The sequence below is a fragment of the Carassius carassius genome, chromosome 47 (genome assembly GCF_963082965.1).
Source record: "Carassius carassius chromosome 47, fCarCar2.1, whole genome shotgun sequence".
NCBI lineage: Eukaryota > Metazoa > Chordata > Actinopteri > Cypriniformes > Cyprinidae > Carassius > Carassius carassius.
Genome location: NC_081801.1, coordinates 2,284,075 through 2,304,256, shown reverse-complemented (window position 1 = coordinate 2,304,256; position 20,182 = coordinate 2,284,075). Strand labels below are relative to the sequence as shown.

At 35.5% G+C, this 20,182-nt stretch overlaps 1 protein-coding gene across 6 annotated transcripts in view; it reads right to left on the bottom strand.

The window, feature by feature from the left end:
• LOC132130956 (rap guanine nucleotide exchange factor 1-like) overlaps nt 1-19,259 on the bottom strand; it is a 37,293-nt gene extending 18,034 nt beyond the window's left edge. For 2 of the 6 annotated variants that reach the window (XM_059542836.1, XM_059542837.1), the window contains exons 1-6: nt 18,957-19,259; nt 4,161-4,303; nt 2,341-2,519; nt 2,074-2,230; nt 1,903-1,991; nt 1,674-1,826 (exon numbers count right to left, since the gene is read on the bottom strand). In XM_059542836.1, the coding sequence (XP_059398819.1) occupies nt 1,674-1,826; nt 1,903-1,991; nt 2,074-2,230; nt 2,341-2,519; nt 4,161-4,303; nt 18,957-18,984 (749 nt within the window). In that variant the 5' untranslated portion in view covers nt 18,985-19,259. The remainder of the gene's footprint in view (nt 1-1,673; nt 1,827-1,902; nt 1,992-2,073; nt 2,231-2,340; nt 2,520-4,160; nt 4,304-18,956) is intronic. The other 4 variants (XM_059542838.1, XM_059542840.1, XM_059542841.1 and 1 more) reach the window with 3 other exon arrangements.
• Between the last annotated feature and the right edge of the window lie 923 nt (nt 19,260-20,182).

Genomic DNA, 20,182 nt, shown 5'->3' with positions numbered 1-20,182 from the left:
CAGAGAAATAACACACAAAATTGAATGAAAATGCAGAAATGATTGAAAGACACAAAGATTGATAGAAAAACAGAAACAGTTGCTGAAAGAATCACACAGTATATAACAAGCTCAACAGACACACAGACGTTAATTACAGCAGATGATATGTTGAATTTTGCACAAACGAAAACGAGGCTGTGAGGGATGGAAATACAGTTTGTTCAATATCTCGCACTGAAAGCACTGGAACATTGACTGATACGGCTGCAAAAGCATGCAAAATTAAGTGCAGGTGGCTGATGGCCGATAAAACGCCATTATATATTAAAATATTAGAGACGGTCTGCTAATGGGGTGATACTGGCAATAAAATGTGTACATTTTTTTTTTGACTAGTATTATTATTATTATTCAGAGGTTAGTGATGGATGATATAGTTGTTTCTAAAAGCAGAAAAAAAATATTTGAAACAGTTAAGTTGACATTTAAAAAAATAACTTATTTAAAGATGGCTACAATATAAATTATTAAAATATAAAAAAAAGTATTATATACAATAATAATGAGATGTGCATTAAATATCAACATAAAATCAAATAACTATTTATTTGGCATAGTATTAACAGAGTTGAACTTGACATTGAAAATTGTAAGTTGAAAAAAATCATAATATAAAAAAATACTAAATACTAAAACTAAATAGTTGCCAATTCGTTGGTGCACTATTAACTGAAATTGTGTTTGCACATATTTCCATTGCAAAAAAAAAAAAAACCTGAGAATTAAATGTGACCTGCAGAAGTGTGATATTTCGAACAAAATACAGCTCTGAACTATAGCCTTGATGTCACTGATGTCGAACTAAATATGCCATGTACTCTGACATAAGTAAATAGCTAACGTGATCTCATGGACCATCCACACACACCTCTTCTCATCAGATAACTCACAACCATCCATATTTCCCCTTTGAAGAAAGTGTCTATGATGCTTATTTCACTCCTACATGTCTCTAATATAGTTCAGTCTCTTATCACAGACAAAAATAACGGAAAAACAAACCTCTGCTTCGGAAGCCAAGCGCCACCAAGAGAGGATGCTGTTGAATGTGTTTGTGTGTGTGTGTATATCGAATGTATTCTCATTTGAATATATTTAGATACATGCTAGTAGAAAAAAGCAGATTTAAGAATGACTCATCTGTGGGAAATTACCATCATCGCTAAAGATACTAAATACTTCAACTGCTTATTACATGCTAATATACTTCCTGAGTATTCACTACAGCACACACTAACTAATGCACACTAAAGTATACTTGATTTTCATCTCAACAATGCATCCTACGCAGTACACAAGCATATTTACCTTAATCTGTCAGCTGTAAAGGAAACAGTGAGGTATCAAATGATTTGGGACACAACCAATATGAAGGCCTGTTTGATGGCATCTTATTGAATATGTATTCCGAGCAACCTTCTGTATGCATGGAATTCTACAATGAGCTACTACATTTAATGAGAAAGCAATCCCACAATGCAACAAGCTCAAACTGTTGATTTCAAGTGCGAAAAATGAACTCAAAAGTAAAATCTACTTTTTTTGGGAAACATTTCTTTTAAGACAAAGTTTCTTTTTTGAGTTTTCTGAACCTATAAACAACAATTATATCCAAAGCCACGCCCCCTCACCTGTGCTCTGCCAGTTTAACTCCTGGCAGAGGAGGTTTGGGCGGAGCAACCTCTTCCTCTGACATGTCAGTCAAACTGTCAGTGGGCGTGACAATGGGCGTGGTCTTACTCAGGATCGCCTTCTCTCGTTCAGTTAGAGGATTTTCACACACACTGAGATAGAGAGACAAACATTATTAACTGTCACTATACAAAATGGGTAAATTCATTTTGGCCTTTATGACTGTACCTCTCAGTATTGACCACAGGAGGCACTGGTTTATTGGGGGACGTCGGGGACGGTTGCTCATGTTTCTCTATAGTGAGTTTCACCAGCTCCTGTTACAAACACAAACACTCGGGTTATAAATATGCCTGTGTTGCTTTAACCTTGTCACAAATGCACTTTTCATCCCCTCACCTTCACACCATCCAGCACAGCTTTGATCACTGTGGTGACGGTTGTTACAGTGTCCTTGTCGTCGAGGTCGATGCCCTCCAGCATCACCTGGTCAGACCAGCGAATGAGATTTGCCAAACTCTGATAGACACAGTTATGACAGGAGGACACTGCCGAGCTGCGATTACAGAGAGGGATTTCAGCACAAGAAAAAAAGAGAAAATTTTAAAACCATGGTACACGTCGAAATACCATGTTAAATAGTTTTGTTAGTGCTGGTACACACACCTGTGCTGTATCCGAGCCTCTACTTGCATCAGAGGCAATATGGCCTCCAATACTTTACTAGCCGAACCAGGAAGCATCTGCAAAACTTTCGTATCGACGCTCATCTTGTCCACAATCGTCTTAAAGTAACGTAGAGCACTCACCACCTCCTTCTCCTGTTCCTCCAATCGACTCACCTTCTATTAGAAGACAGGAAGGAAAGTTTATTTTTTTCGGTGATAGAGCAACAATAGACTTACTGTATCAAGTTGAAACAGAGCATTAGTAGTGTTGTTCTACAGATAAGAAGTTGTGATTTAAACTTTACAGGCATATAGCCTCAGCAGAGCTACTTTACAACTTAAAACATGCAGTTAATGTTTGCTGATAGAGCGACACTAGAGTTGCTGTAGAGTTAAGTGGTTATATAGTTAATTTGTGATGATGTATAGGGGTAGTAAGATTACTGTGGAGTTCTAAGGCTGTAAAGTTGATGTTTAAAGTGATAAAGCGGCAATAGATTTACTGTACCGTAGAACTGAATGGAGCAGTAGGGTTATTCTACAGCTAGAAAGGTGTGGAGATAATCTTTACAGAGACAGAGGATCAAGTAGAGCTATTGTAGAACTTTAAGCATGAAGTTAATGTAAACAGACAGTTGCAATAGAGTTAAAAGGGTATACAGTTAATGTGTAGTCATGTAGAGGAGGAGTAGGGTTACTGTAGAGTTTTGGGTTTGAAAAGTTCATGTTTACTGTAGTAGAGCAGCAGTAGATTTACTACAGAATCGAGAGTAGAGAGATAATCATTGATATAGAGCGACTGTAGAGTCACTGCACAGTTCAGAGAGTTGTATTTAGAGCTAGGGTAATTGTATAAGTGTGGAAAGTTAATGTTTACTGTGGTTGGGCAGCAGATTTACTGCAGATTTGAGAGTACTGTAAATAAATTAGGAATGAAGGAAAATGTTTTTATTGATAAAGTAGCAAAAGAGCTACTGTAGAGTTGAGATCGAGCAGCAGTGGAGTTATTTTACTGAGAAGAAGGTGTGGAAGTAATCTTTACAGAAATAGATCTGCAGTAAAGATACTGTAAAACTTAAAGATTTTAGTTAATGTTTACAGACAGAGCGGCACTAGAGTTGCTGTAGAGTTAAGAGGGAAATAGGGTTATTGTAGAGTTCTGAGGGTATAACTTTAATGTTTACTGGGGTAGAGCGGAAGCAGATTTCCTATAAATGGAAAGTTGATGTTTGCAGTGATAAAGCGGCTACAGAGTTACTATAGAGTTGAGGTAGAGCAGCAATAGATGTACTGCAGAATTAAGAGTAAACAGTTAATTTTCATTGATAGAGCGCGAATGTAGAGTTGCTGTACAGTTGAGAGGGTTGTATTTACAGTTACTGTAGAAGTTGGAGGAAGGAAAGTTCATGTTTACTGTGGTAGAGCAGCAATACATTTACTCCAGAAATTTGAGTAGAGAGTTACTTAATATTCATTGATAAAGAGCGACTGTAGAGTTACTGTACAGTTGACAGGATTGAGTTTAGAGTTAGGGTAAAGTTCTGTGGGTGGAAAGTTAATGTTCACTGTGGTAGAGCAGCACTAGATTTAATGTAGATTTGAGAGTAAAGAGATAATCATTGATATAGAGCGACTGTAGAGTTACTGTACAATTGAGAGGGTTGTATTTAGTTAGAATGGTGGAAAGTTCATGTTTACTGTGGTAGAGTAGTAGTAGAGTTACTATAGAGTTTGAGCGGTGGAAAATTAATGTTTATTAATGTAGAGTTACAATAGAGTAACTGTAGAACTCATAGGGAGTGCAAAGAGTTGGTCTACCTTGTTGACAGGTTTCTCTGGAGTAGTCACCGTAGGCTCTGGCTGGAGCTGTTTGCTTTTCTTAGATGGAGTTCGTTTAATCTTCGGGGAATGAAATTTCATCAATTTCATCGTGAAAGAGGAGAGGTGAGACTTCTGGGATTCTGGAAAAAAACAAACAAAACAAGGATAAATTCAGAAAAATAAGCAAACAAAAAGGAATGAAAAAGTGAAGCATTTGCATCAAAAAAAACTTTGTCTGTCACAGACTAAAAAAACTCTACATAATTCAGTGAATTCATTCTGGCTTCATCTATGTCTAATTCACAGAGGTGCTTTAGTTATCAGAGAGCTGACAGATACGTTAAGAGGGATGATCTATCACTGAAATCACTGGGATATTTACAACCTGTAATCATTGCAAGATTCAACACAATTAAACTAAACAAACACACAAGAAGCTTCGCTGGCGATAAACATCACCAAACAAACGTGCTCCCACGGGCAAATAACATAATCTAGAATCCCTGTCTGTGGGATTTTATCATTATTGGAATTTTATAGGCCAAAATTATAAAGAGAAAGAGAGAGACACTGCACGTACAATCAGCTGGTGTATTTCTTCATTTATTTCCATGTTCAAAGAAAGATCTACTGTTAAAAAAATACTCTCACATGCTCAATTCCCATTCCCATTAACACAAACTAAACTGTACAGCTCATTTAGAAATCGTTATGATTATGACAACACAACATTGAGACCATTAACACAAGACTGGCCACATTTACTCAACAATTATTATTGTGATAAACAACGAGTGTTTATCCAATCATAATAGAGGTTGAATTCTTAAAGGTACAGAAGCAAAACTGTTTAAAGATAAAAGTGTGTAATTTCGGCATGACTACCATTACCAAACAAAATATTCAGAGAAGGTGGAATATGGTCATGGAAGAATTGTGTACTTTGTCTAGAGAGCCTAAGTACATACACACAATCTCAAAACATCTCTGACCCCTGACCCCCCGTGAGAAAAAAACACTAGACACAGCAGTGTGTGTGATTTGGGGGGACAAAAATGCAGGAAATTACATGTCATGTGTGTTTTGGTGTGTTTATTGACAGCCATTGTTGCATGAAAGGGCTTTGCCTTTCCGTTCAGAGTGTGCTCAGAACAATGCCTTCTGGGTAAAAAGGAAAAGTTGTGTTGTAACTAACATGGGTGGAGCCGTTATGCTCTAATACACACACATACAACTCTTAATTACCCTCACTCACAAGCATGCATGGTGGGCATATTAAGGCCTGTAGGCTGAAAGGAAAAGCAGTGGAGCGTGGGTAATATAGTATTAGAACTGTTATCCACCACTAAAACACATACTACAGATCCATATTACACACCAGCACTCACCAGTCAATCTCTACAGTAATGAGTGTGTAAGTGGGTGTCACACAAATTTAATGCATTTATGACTCTATTATGTGTAATTTAAAGGATGATTTTAAATGCAATAACAGCCAGCATTATTTGAGCATCATTAACATACTACATTTTTTTTTTTTTCAGTTTTTATTTAATATGTAAAGTTTCAGTCACGGTTTTATTTATTTAATAAAAGAAATGTAATTCAATTTAATTACCAGATTAAGTTAATTGAGTTTCATACTTCAACTTAAACAAAATAAAAATAAGAAATACTTTCTTGGTAACTAGCTGAAATAAGATTTGTGTAGATTTTTTTTTTTTTTTCAGTTGACGTTTATGTTATTTTAAAAAGTGATGTTTTTATGGTTTTAGTTAACTAGAATAACCCTATTAACAACAACCAGAATCGACAGATGCACACAAAGCACTACTTACTAATTTTTGAAAGCAGTATGTGGCATGCATAAAATGCCTATATGACCTACTACATTTGAGAAAATGTGCAGTATGCAACCAGAGCAGGAATACTCTATCCCACAATGCAAAGTGCTGCACTTGACCTTCCATGTCCAGTGTGATAGATGAACTAGAAGTGGCTTCAATCTGATTCATCATTTGATATGAATTTACATGCAAACCTTATAAATTGTGAATTGACAAAACTGTGTTAAATATAATATCAGACAAGACAGCTGGATGCCCTCACTGAACTAATGCCATGCAACAGCAGAAATGCTTGTTGTATATAATACATAGTGTTTCACATATTATATAAAAAAAGATGCAATTAAGCAATGCCATTAAAAATAAGCAAAAAAAAAAATCACATAAAACAAAAATTTGCATGCATTTTTTCTTGTGTTATTATATGTAAATGTACTATTGACAGCCAACAATACATTTACATTTTTGCATTTGGCAAACACTTTTATCCAAATCGATGAACACTGCAAACAAAATCTCAATCCAGTTTTTAAACTCTCAATGGTTTAGTTAATTAGTGTAAAACATCAAAGCACTGGATCAACACTAGACTAGAACACCATTTTTGGTTTAGTGAACATATTAATCTTCAACAGCTATTATTGTTGCAATTTGTTAATTCATTATTATAGCTAGAACGGTCGTGTCTTAGCTGACAAATAACTCAAAGCATAAGCTTAATACACATGCATCTAAAACACTGAAATCATACATTCTATTCCTTGTTTCTTCAAGGCAAATATTGATAGGAATAAAATGACATGAATAATAATATTTTACATATGAAAAACTTCCAAGTTTCTACAAGTTATTACAAATACCTGTGATTAGATTTGGAAAGATGCACCAATGGTGACAGGCCTAATTGGGATGCATTATGGGTAACCCTGAAGCTGTGCTTTAAGTCTGAGTAAATGACAGAACACTAATGTATTGCTCTGAACTTCAGCACACTTTCCTCCCTCATTCCACCCGAGGGAGTGTTTTCACTCTTTAATGGAATGCTGATAATATAGATTGAGGGAAAAACAGATAGGGAGGCATCAGATATTAGCTACGTCCTTCAAACCATGTCCATTACAGACTAATGAACACCGTTGTCTAAACACACGGGCAGGCACTAGAATAATAAATTCAGGAATACGAAGCCATGCACAAATACTGCATCACTTCCTGTCCAGTGAGCCCATGGCAGCAGACTGTATACAATGTATGTATACAAGAAAGTACTAACTCCTAACTCCTGTCATCTGTAGGTCACAGCCACCACTTCCTGCTTTAGCCTCAGACCAACCCATCAACTTCCTGTCTCGCTGCAGTGAACAGGGGCACTTCCTGTGGTGGCCATCCTCTTTACAACAAAGATTGCTGACCTTTGGAAGACTCTAGTGAGTCATGGATGAAACACACACACACACACACACACACACACACTCACTCTCACATTATACATTATGAATTTGGTAAGTGTAAAATTTTTTCAATTTTTCAAATTTTAGTTGTAAATATAAAATATATTTTTCACATATTACAGTCAAAATTATTATATAATATTTTTTTTTTATTTGAAACAGTTCTAAGGACAAAAATTCATAGTAAACATATTTAGAGCTAGTAATTTCATTAAAAGCCTAAATATAAGTCTTTAATATTAGTAGTAATACTTAAGTTTGTTAATTTGTTGCCTTCGAAGCTTCACAAGCGATTCAATGGTAGATTGATAAAGATTCAACACTTAATAAATACAAACATTTAATAAAATTCAACTTAGAGAAGAAAAAAAAACTAAAACTAAAAACTAAAGACTAAATAATATTGTATTTACATAACTCTATTCCTTAACTGTACTTGTGTACTTACAAAACATGTTTCTCAAAAGGTCATTATCTCTTAGTATAATTCAAATATAATTATAAAAATATGCAAATACTTGTACTACTTAATGCATTAACCTTTATTTGTTTTAGTCAACAATAAAAAAATGAATAAGTTTTTCTCTTAACATTTTACAAAACAAGTCTTTCAAAGTCTGCCCTGATAAATATAATTGTCTCTTAAAGTATAATGCAAATACAATAAAATACAAAAACGAACTATGCGCGAACAATAGTTTTGCGGCATTTATTAATCTATGTTAGTTAATTCAAAAAAGTTTTTTTCTGGGTCCATCTTACAAAACAAATCCTACAGGATAACTACTTCTACTACTACTAATAATAATAAACTAATTTAAATAATGCATCAATATGGGGACTAATATATATATTATATATATATATAAAATTCAAGATATTTAGAAAATATACACATCTGTAATTAAATCATGAAATGATGACTCTCTCAAGTTTCAGGAACAGTGAGTATGATTAGTTTAAAAGGGATAAAGATACTGACAGGTTAGATTCAGAATCACCTGCACATGAATGTAAACTTGCAATATGATGAGCGTTTCAGATGCAGGCATGAATCTACCCTCACAATACGCTAGGAAACGCAGAGTCCTAGACGAGCTGCGAAGACGAGAGGAGGAGGTGAAGTGGGTTACTGGAGCAGACGTGACGTGCAGAGACTTACTCAAGTGAAAAAACACGAGTGAGCCGCCAGACAGTGCAGGGATGACTTATCTGAACACGCTTACTAACCCCATTCAGACGTGTGTGTGTGTGTGTGTGTGTGTGTGTGTTAGATTCTAGAAAGACAGTCTCTGTTTTCACATGACAAATGCAAACACATTCCCTAAATAAAGCATCACCCTTCATACACAGTCAGACACACAGCAGGGCTTCAAACTGAACACGCATGAACGAAGACACAAAACTTTCATTTCCAAGTCACAAGGATGTTATGTAGCAAACATGCTGCTGAAATTCAATTCAAGTACACAAACTGATTGACAGATCAAAGTGATTCTTTGGTAGCATCACTCAAAAATGTTCAAAAATGCTCGGCACGACATTGAAAACTGTTATTGCTGTGCATAAAATAAAGATTTTACATAATTTTTACATTTATTATAGTGCAAAAACAGTGTGCAAAACATGCTTGCATTATTTCTAACCGAATTTTAACCATTTTTTCTTTCAACATTGTGAGTACTTGATATCAGTGTATGTTTGGAACAAAAGAGTGGAATCAAGGATACATTTTATTCATGATTCGATTTCAAAAGAACGGCATTTATTTGAAATAGCAATCCTTTTGTAACGTTTAAAAAAAAAAGATTTTTGATCAATTTAACATGCCTTTTTTTTTTAATAAAAGTTTTTTTTTTTCAAATCTTATCAGACTTCTGAATGGTAATGTATAAAGTGACGTGACATTCAGCCAAGTATGGTGACCCATACTCAGACTTCATGCTCTGCATTTAACCCATCCGAAGTGCACACACACACAGAGCAGTGAACACACACACACACACACTGTGGACACACACCCGGAGCAGTGGGCAGCCATTTATGCTGCGGCGCCCGGGGAGCAGTTGGGGGTTCGATGCCTTGCTCAAGGGCACCTAAGTCGTGGTATTGAAGGTGGAGAGAGAACTGTACATGCACTCCCCCCACCCACAATTCCTGCTGGCCCGGGACTCGAACTCACAACCTTTCGATTGGGAGTCCGACTCTCTAACCATTAGGCCACGACTTCTCACAAAATCATGGTATGTACAAAATATTAAGCATCATAACTGTTTTCAACATTGATAATAATCAGAAATGTTTCTAGAGCAGTAAATCATCATATTAGAATGATTTCTCAAGATCATGTGACACTGTAGACTGGAGGAATGATGCTGAAAATACAGCTTTGATCACAGGAATAAATTACATTTTACAATATATTCACATAGAATATTCACAAATTAAACTAAAATAATATTTCCAACTTTTACAGTGTAGTACTTTATTTTTTATGAAATAAATGCAGCCTTGGTGAGCCGAATATATTTCTTTCAAAAACATAAAATTTTACTATGTATGTACGCGGCAATATATTAAAAAAATGAAAATATCAATATACATGTTAAATATTCAGAAAATAAGTTTTTTAATCTATTTTTATCTGTGTTTATTTATATGGTTCAGCCATGATTAAACACACAAGCGTCATCATCTGATCTAGAGTTCCACATTCCATCAAACAAACGCTCTGGTCCTGATCTATTTCTGCTGTTCTGCTTTACACAATCACAATCACAATCTCTCTCTCTCTCTCACACTCACACTCATGCACGCACGCACGCGCGCACACACACACACACACACACACACACACACTCTCTCTCTCTCTCTCTGTTGCCATGGTGATATAAGCAATGAGACACATGTGATTGACGTGTGTCCGCTGAAATGAGCTTCTTTCTCCTCTTGGACCAAGGGTCACTAACAAAACAAATACAAAAACTCTTAAAGGGGCCACGTTTCTTAGCCAAAATATAGTTTTATATAAACAATTAGATTCAAAGCTGCTGTACAATGAATACATGCTATGTAAATGTAGGCTGATATGTTAACATATTTAATTATACATATTAGAACTAAAACTAAAACCAAAAAACATCATACAGTAACTTGAAATAAATTGGTAACTGAAAATAAAATATAAAAAGATTACACAAATTTTATTTCAGCTAATTTCCAAGGCAACATTTCTATTATTTTAACTTGAGGTACTAAAAGAATAAAAAATTAGGAAAAACTATATAGGCATATTTAAATAATAAAATTTAATTTAATAAAAATGACTAAAACAAAACTGCTTAAATGACACTAAAATAATACTGCTTTTAAGCTTCTTTTTTTAACCATTTACGTTTCTTCAGAAAATGTCTAAAAAAGGTTTATTTCAAAATCCAGAATTTTCCATGATTTGGTCTTTTAAACATTATTTGGTTAAATGACCATCAGTCTGATAACGGTTTACAGTAAAGTACAATTTGTTACATGTAAATAATGCATTGGCTAACACAAATTAACAAAGAGCAAAAGATTTTATGCAACATTTATTAATTTTCTGATTTAAAAATATAGATAACTAAATGTTAAAAATAAGTAACTTAGATAAACTTAATAAACACTGTAGAATTATTAAAATTGTTCAAACGTATTCATGTAAACTAATGTTAACAAAAGAAACTACTGTAGATTTTAATTTTATATATTAAGACAATTCCAATGAAACAATTTGCAACAACATCAAATAACATCTCTGACTGTCATATTTTCCCCACAATGCAACTGCACTACTGTGCCTAGTTTTCAATACATCATACATTTCAATACATTATGCGCCTTTTCAGTTTGTCGTGATGTTGTGGAAATATCAAATAAAACCCTGAACGTAATGGGAACAAAATAATAAATGTGCTTTCACAATCTCCACTTCAGTCAGCAGGGTTTCTGAGAGCGTTTGTGACTTCGAGGCAGTCAGTGTGTCAGGTAGCACACAGACTGGACATCAGGATTGATGGGGTTTTAATAGTTTGTGTTTGGTAAACAGAGCATTACGCTGCCTGAGAGCCAATGACAGCGCAGCAATGGGAGAAATGCATGAGGATTTTCATTTCCGAATGCAAAACACTCTTTATCCTACACTTGCTCTCTCTCTCTCTCTCTTACACACACACACACACACACAACCTTCTCCAGAGAGCCTCATCCTGTTCTCAAACACTGTTCCGGCTCTAAACTCTCGCTGTCTGGCTTTGGAAGATATCTAATAGAATTTCCGGATGTATTTTCCCCATTTAGCTTCTCCAAAAGCATCGGAAAAAAATCGGCTCAGAGATGAATAACATTAGAATTCAAAACAATGCTGTGCAGGTCAAAGACGAGATGTCTCGTTTCGGTGTCCACGTCAAATTTCATTTACAAAGATTATTTTATAAACATAAAAAGCATATTAAATGCAAGTCAAGTCTATTATAAAGCTTCAAATAACTTTTGTGATAATACAATTTCAAAATTAGGATTCCATTGTCACTCAAATGAAATAATATACTTATTCTGACCTGTACTTATTAAAATATATAAAATATTGGATCATACTAAATTTTTTGTATATTTTAAACGGGCTGAAAAATGGGTAAAACCTAGTGTTTTAAAGGATAGTGGCAAAGACGGTAATGTCATCTAAAGATTCTTGTTCTAAATATGACTAACAAGATTTTTTGGTATACAAACTATTGTCAATTAAAAAAAAATCTGTAAATCATGGTAAAATGTATGTTTCTCCTTATTTTTTCCTCAGGAAAAATAAAATGAAATGGGACACATTCTAATACGAAAAAAAAAAAATCATAATATTAATCTTTGACCCATTTATTTACTCAAAAGTTACATGAAATCAGAACTGAGAAGTTTCTGGTCTTATTGTGAACAATTCGTTAGCAAACATTATTTCAAATAAACAAATTATCAAAATGCACAACTTTTTTTAACCCCTCCCCCTCCTGATTCAATTCTGCAATGCGACACTCACTTTGCATAATCCAGTCAAAGAATCAAACGAAGTTCTTACATTTTTTTATTTTTTAAAAATAGAATTACACCATATTTCAGATGTAAAACAGGTTTCAGTCGTCTTTTATGAGTGTGTGAATGAATGAACTACTAAATGTTAAATATAACCGATTCGGTCAATGTCAGATTTCTTTTTTTCCCCAAATGTTCTACTCCCATATTTAAGAAAACATTTCATATTTAGGTTTCACTCGTAGTGGAGAGCTCTGGAACCCAGCTTACTGAAACTATAGGTTAAAACGATCATTTCCATCCTCTAAATCAGACGGGATGCTTCGAAAGCACAATATGAACCCAGATGTTTGGCTTGAGTTACACAGAGCTCGATCGCAGTCGGTTTAATATGATCTGAGGTTCTGCCATCAGCAGTTCTTAATGTCCTATATTGGACTTAAGGGCCTTGAAAAGACGCTGGCACAGCAAAGGCCAAACATTCATGTGCATGTTTCAATGATAAAGTAGAAAGTTAAATACAATGTTACTGATACAGGTATCAGAACTATTTCTCTGCAAAACCAACATTTTCCGCTTTAGAGAAACTCGGCTAAATCCACTAAATGCTCCGAATCCTAAATAACCCAAACACATCAGTCCGAGCGAGCGTCTCATTCAATCATCTCCTGCACAACCTGAACGACTTTCTCTGCACGGCTGTTTCTGGACGCAGATCTTTGGGTTGAATCCACCCAGAATAGGCCTGGATTAAATTAGCACTTAGACAAAAGCCACACAACTGAAACGGGAAGGAATGTCCCTGGAATTTCACATCAGGAGCTTCTGTATTTCCAGAAATGCTCTCTTTGTTTTTTTAAATAGGGCAATAAATGTAACAAAATGATGGTGTATAATGTAATAATCATCTGTACCAATATATATCAAAATACTATATTATTACAGCCTGATACCATAAAACATGCAAGGAAGTAAGCAGAAACATCCAAATCCAGATCTTTAACAAACGTCTAACCTACAAGACAAGCAAATAGACTCAAACTGCTCGATCGAAACCAATAGTAAATGGACAGAAATGTGACAACATTTGTATCCTCCAAAGTCCAAAATCCAACTTCACAATAAGAGTCATTAAAACCTAAGTACACCTACAACTAGTTAGTGAACTGCAATAACAAGTGAAATCTCAAAAGAGCAATGTTACACTTCACAATACCAAGCGACCAAATACAAAGTCGATCCTGCCTTAATATTATATATTACACCTGTTACATCAGAAAACAGAGTCCGAATGCCTCCACAGGAACACTACAATGACCTTGATGAATTTAAATCCTTCCTGTATGGAATTTCAGCACATCCGTTCTCACCTGTATCTGCTTCTCCGGAGTAAAAATAGTCTGAGTCCCCTAGAAGAGGTTGGGTTCTCCGACTGCTGTTCCCCATGTAGAACCGGGACAAGTTCTGGTTATTTAACTCAAGAACAGTTTAGACTTTTTGCAGTCGTGTTCACCTCAACCAGTGATCTTTGGAGGTGATACTTGGCATTTTCTTCAAACCAAAAGAGATGAGCTTGCTGTGCATCTACATCCAGGTCAGAAATAAGCACCAGGGATCAGAGACATCACTCAGGGTTCAAGGTTAGTCCCATGACCCAGCCTGACTCAGACATCAAACCGAGAGGAATCTAAAAATAAACTCAAACAGAACTGCAGAGAACTTCCATGTGTGCCGGATGATGTCGGAATGCCAAAACATCCCGAATCCAAAAGGAACCAGGGATTAATGATGGTCTAGATCCACAGATGAAAAACCACCTGACATGTAAGAAACGATCGATAAAGCCTACGGCATGGAAAACAGCACACACGCAAACAAAATTACACCGATCTGGAAAGAGACAATGGAAAACCAGTCAATACATTTTAAACCTCCATTACAGGGAAAAAAAACTGCAGACATCAGATAATACAGCTGAAATCAGAGCGCAGCGCTTGAAATTCTCAATCCAAGTCTATCCGTTCCATACTTAATTCCCACAAATCCCTGCACGTCCACATACACACGCCTGCATCTCTCAAACACACACACACACACACACACAGCGCAAGCACCATCTAATTACTGAAGCTCAGGATAGTAAGAGCATGTTTTTCATTCTAGTAATCTACTGCACTCATTTCTCTAAAACCCCAAATTACAGTTTTGGGATGAAAAACAAGTGGCCAGAGACGACTTAAAATAATTCTGCACTTATTCTGGCCAAATCAATGAATGGAGCACACTGAAGCGAAACCCATCAGAAATTCGAAACGACAGCCAAATAAAGCATATCGAGTTATTAGATTCATTTAAAACTCATCTCATTTTAGATCATTGAAATGTTTTAATCCAAAGCCCTATTAGAATGAAGTCTTAGGGGAATGAGATATCAGAAAAACCACTTTATTTTACCAGTACTGTGGCTAAATGTTCTTGTAAAGTGCATTTGTAAGTGATGTCTCCAAATGAACATCTCCATTAAAACTCAACTCAGACCCAAGTAAAAACTTAGTCGATTTAGACTGATTTTCAAAACCACTGAAATTGTTTCACAAAAAACTATTAAATATTCACATTAAAACTTGACTTAGACCAATTTTATTGGTCGATTTACACTGAAAAAAAAAAGAGTAAATAAATCAAAGATCGATAAAATACGATTAGTTTTATATTGCCAAGAAAATCATCATAAATTACATTTATAAACAAAATGTATATATTTTATACTCAAAAACTAAATAAAAAAACTGAAAATGAATGTGCATTTCGAAAAGCGCTTTGCAAATAAATGTACAATTTTATTTTGCTAAATGTAGCTTATTTTTTAAATTGCCCACGAAATGGTCATGAATATATATTTATATATATACACACAATTTCCTGATCCTACCCAGACATGCACTAGTCTGGATCTGTTGTGTCTGTATGTTATCTCTCAGTTTACTGCTAGACTGCATTTAAGACACAAGCATGTACATGTGAGCAAGCATTCACACACACTTTTGTTGTCTGGGATTTACATAGCAATGCAACTATTCATAATTAAACACACACGCCCGACTGAATGCATTACACATCTGGATGCACTTATAAAGAATTTTGTTTTCAGGGATTTAATGCAACTAATCATAAATACAGCCAAAACACCCACCGAATACATGACACATTGCTACAGTAGACTTATTTTAGCGAATGTCACAATCTCTCAACCACATGGAAACACACACAGACGATTCCTCAGAACTGCAATTATAAAAAGGCTCGCTAAAGAAATGACATCATTTCTACTGAAACCTTATTTAATTATTGAAAAAAAAACTATCATGATGGTCTGAACCAATTCTGAGTTCATTTCTCACAAATTTAGGATATCTGAAGAAAAAGTCTAAGTTTGTGTTAAGGTATAGATACAGTAGTCAACATTTGAAGTGGATCAAAAAAGTTCATCAAAGTTGTTCTGAAACAAGAAGGATTATTGTTTTGGTTTTAGGACAACTTTGATGAAAGGTTTTGATCCAGTTCAAATGCTAATGATGACTACTGTAAACCTTGCAATTTGGACTTCATAACATGCAATTACAACTTTATATCACACAATTCTGACTTTACAACACACAATTGTTTGTTTATAATCACGCAATCCAGAGAAAAAAAGTCAGAATTGTGAGAAAACCAAAAATGAGAATTGTAGGATTTAATCTCAATTGCCTTTTTAATGATTCATTCAGTGCTGGAAACAGGTTTCCAAGAAAGCCATACAGGTTTGTATCAACATGACAACATTTTCATTTTCACTGAACTTTTCCTTTAAGTTCTTCCATCCCAGCAAGACATGAACGCACAATCTCAAGATTTCTCACACGCTCATTTTCCTCCCAAAGTTCATTTTCTCACTGTCGTAAGGAAGTTGAGGGAGGTCAAACAGCTTCCTGGTTTTGTTGAGCGCAAAGGGAAAAAAAGAGGGAGACAGAGGAAGGCTAGTTCATAGCAGCTTAATATTTCGGCATGAATGACAGTGCCATTATGACATCATGTCGGCGTATCCACAGCGACAAAGAAACATGTTGATACGGAGAATTACATCAGTGCACTCTGCTCCTCTGCTCTTGTTGATTCAAGCTGGCTTTAGATTTATCCAAAACCGTCCATCGATTCGCCTGACCAACAGAACGCACAGAAGACAATCAGGCCACCCGGTAACCAAACACACAAACCTCCAAAACAAACAAAGCGGGTGTATTCAAGTACATGGGTGAGCGCACACATACCCATAGACTTGTCCAAGACAGGACACAACACGGACCTGAACAAAACATGCAGCTTCACAAAACCTCTCTGAAATGCAAATTAAAAATGATCCCTGTATATTATTCAAATTAGGTTCATTCTCAAATAAGAGGTGTCCTAACATGATGCATAACGCTCCAACACAATCTAAAATGTGCCTTTCGGGTGTGCCACACAGGAATGTTCAGGTTTGTAACGCCTCGAGATACACATTCTTTACTTCCCACCAGGAGATCACTTCCATACCACTAAGAAATCAGCTCAACCATAGAAATGAATAGTTATGGACCAATATCAAAACTTTAAAGTTCATTTGTAGTGTTAAGATTGATCTACTCCTCAAAACTTTGCAGTCAGTGTTTCTTATATATATATATATATATATATATATATATATATATATATTCAGCAAGGCTGTATTAAATTGATCAAAAGTGATAGTTAATACTTTTATTATTGTTATCACGGTTTCTACAGAAATATGAAACTGTTTTCAACATTGATAATAATCAGAAATGTTTCTTGAGCAGCAAATCAGCATATTAAAATGATTTCTGAAGATCATGTGACACTGTAGACTGGAGGAATGATGCTGAAAATACAGCTGTACATCACAGGAATAAATTAAATCTTAATATATACAGTAAACAGTTATTTTAAGTTAGAATAATATTTCACAATATAACAGTTTTTCCTGTATTTTTTTGTAAATAAATGCAGGCTTGGTAATCAATAAAAATCATATAAAACTCCAAACTTTTGAACAGTTGTGTAATAATAATGATAAATCTAAATAATACTGTCTTTATATACAGCCTCTTTAAATGTAGCTTCTCCAGGAACTTTGCAGAGTCAACAGCTAAATATTTTAATTAGATAAAAATGTTGCCCGTTTTCAATCTATATATATGAATCTATATGTTTTTTAATCTATAATTTTACAGTCGAGAAAATTGGGGTTAAAAGTGTTAAAATGTGCAATTAGATAAATGCATTTAAATTAAATAATATTATTGTAAAATGGTACCATCTGCTTCCATCTGGTTGTCAACCCAACCAGTAACCAATCATTTAAAATAACTGTATTGCTCAATGATATAGTGACTGATACACTGTTTATTCTTAGTAACAGTTATTAACGGAAAAATAGCTTTTTATTACAGCAAGATCCACTGAACAACAACAAATCTTCCCCTGCAGCCTCACCCTAACCCTGACCCGATCCGATCCGGGCGGTCAGGACAGCTGTTTAGGGTGAGGTGATCAGGGGATTGAGTTTCCTTCCCACCGCCGAAAGAAACCTCCTGTTGCTTTCCGTTACTAGACTCACCACAACCAGACACACACACACACACACACACACAGTCTCCAGTCTCTGTTGTCATACACCTAAACTTAACATGAAACATGACAGCATCCAACTCTGTCCACAGAAAGCCAAAAAGACATAATTTATATGTGCATGTAAATTTGAACTTATATAGTAATATTCAAACACGTTATTTGTAAACTGCTCTTTAAAGAATAATTTCACAAAACTTTAATGCAGGAATACAACAAATATAAAATGCACATATGAACCATTTTAAATGGTTTTAAGACCATTTGTGCAACCTAATCAGCTAGTAAACAAGAATAAAATGCATGAAAATTAAATAAACCTGTGCATTACACACTGCATTAAACTCAAGTTCACTTATGCCTGTGTGACATCAGTCACAGCTCATGAGACTGACACGAGCAGCAGGCTGGAGAGACTCTCGACTGTTTGCATGTGAGCACGCATTGATAAATGCATCTGTAATTGTACAGACATGCGGTCAGATCTGTTTCTGTTCGTTTGCATGATTCTCTCGGTTGAGAAGCACCGGGATGATCTCGGTTAAACGTCCCGGGAGCCAGCGCGAGCTCTGGGTCCCCAGCGGGCGCTAGCGCGTGCTAACGGCCACTAATTTATTCCACCCCCTATTTATAAGTCGAAATAAACATTAGAGACCCATGCCTTCGGTGCATACTTAAAAAGAGCATTACATGCATCGATTACAGAGTGAGGAGCTGTTAAAGTGCGATCGAACCGGGCCTACAGACTCAACGGGCCGGTTCGCGCTTACCGTGCTTGCTTTCTATTTTCCCCGACATGATCGCTGCGCTGGCCGGAGCAAATCCTCAGTTTGGACAGACACAGGAGGACAAAAAATGGGATTTAGACCACAGTAATCCCGAGTTGTGTTCTTCAGCCACACATTTTGATGTACTTTTGACTCCGTATAGCCGTGGATCCCCGGTAAAAAGGGCAAGAATCCGTTCAGATGCACACGCTGGCGACAGACAGACAGTGAACACTCCTGTTGATGATGTGTTTGTCTGTGTGTCGAGTCCCTTCCCGAGGATCCACTGGGATGCGATCACAGCGCCGCTCTCTGACTGGAATCACGAGCTACAGGGATGAACACGGGAATACTTCCGACAAAACGCATATTCTGTCTTTTTTTTTTTGCTCTCTTTTCGTGTCCTTCATAAGCGATTTTTGCTTCTTTTTTCTGTAGAACACAAAATGAGATGTTTGTCGGAATGTTCACGCTGCTCTTTTCCATGCAGTGAAAGTGGATGGGGACCAAAGCTATCAAACTCCGAAAAGGACAAATAAAAGCTAGAATAAAAACAGTCCATACGACTCTAGCGCTATATTCCAAGCGCCTTTGACATATCAATACCTTAAAATTAAATGGAATTTAATTTTATGTCATAGAAAGTAAATCAGTAGCCTCTCTAACATGTTCCATTGTTACTGCCTAGTGGTCGACTAATGCAGAAATTTAGAAAGATCAAAAATTGTTGATATATACGTGATATATGCTAATTTAATGAAAGAAAATGAGATTAAGAATTACTAATAAAGAAATGCAACTTTATTTAACAACTTTTTATCTGGTTTGTTTTTTCCCCTTTCCTAACATAACACAAAATAACACAGTTTTATATTTAAAATTATTTAAAAAATAACTATATTAAATTTAATTTCTGCAAAGACATTAAAATGCATAGAATATAACAGAGTACTAAGTGTAGGACACTTTCTATTGTACTCAGAAAAACTCCCTGAAGGATCTGAAAGTGTGTCGATCTGCTGCCATCCAGTGGCTTAATTATGAAATTACAATATTATTCAAAATAAACGTTTTAATTCTGTGAAGTATGCCCTGGTTTAATAACTTTCCCTGTAATGATATATAGTTGTCAAAACTTTTTTAAACAATGTAATGCTACAAACTCAATTAAAACTACAAACTAACAACTATAAACTTATATCACGACAATGACGCCTCTCCTTGTCATA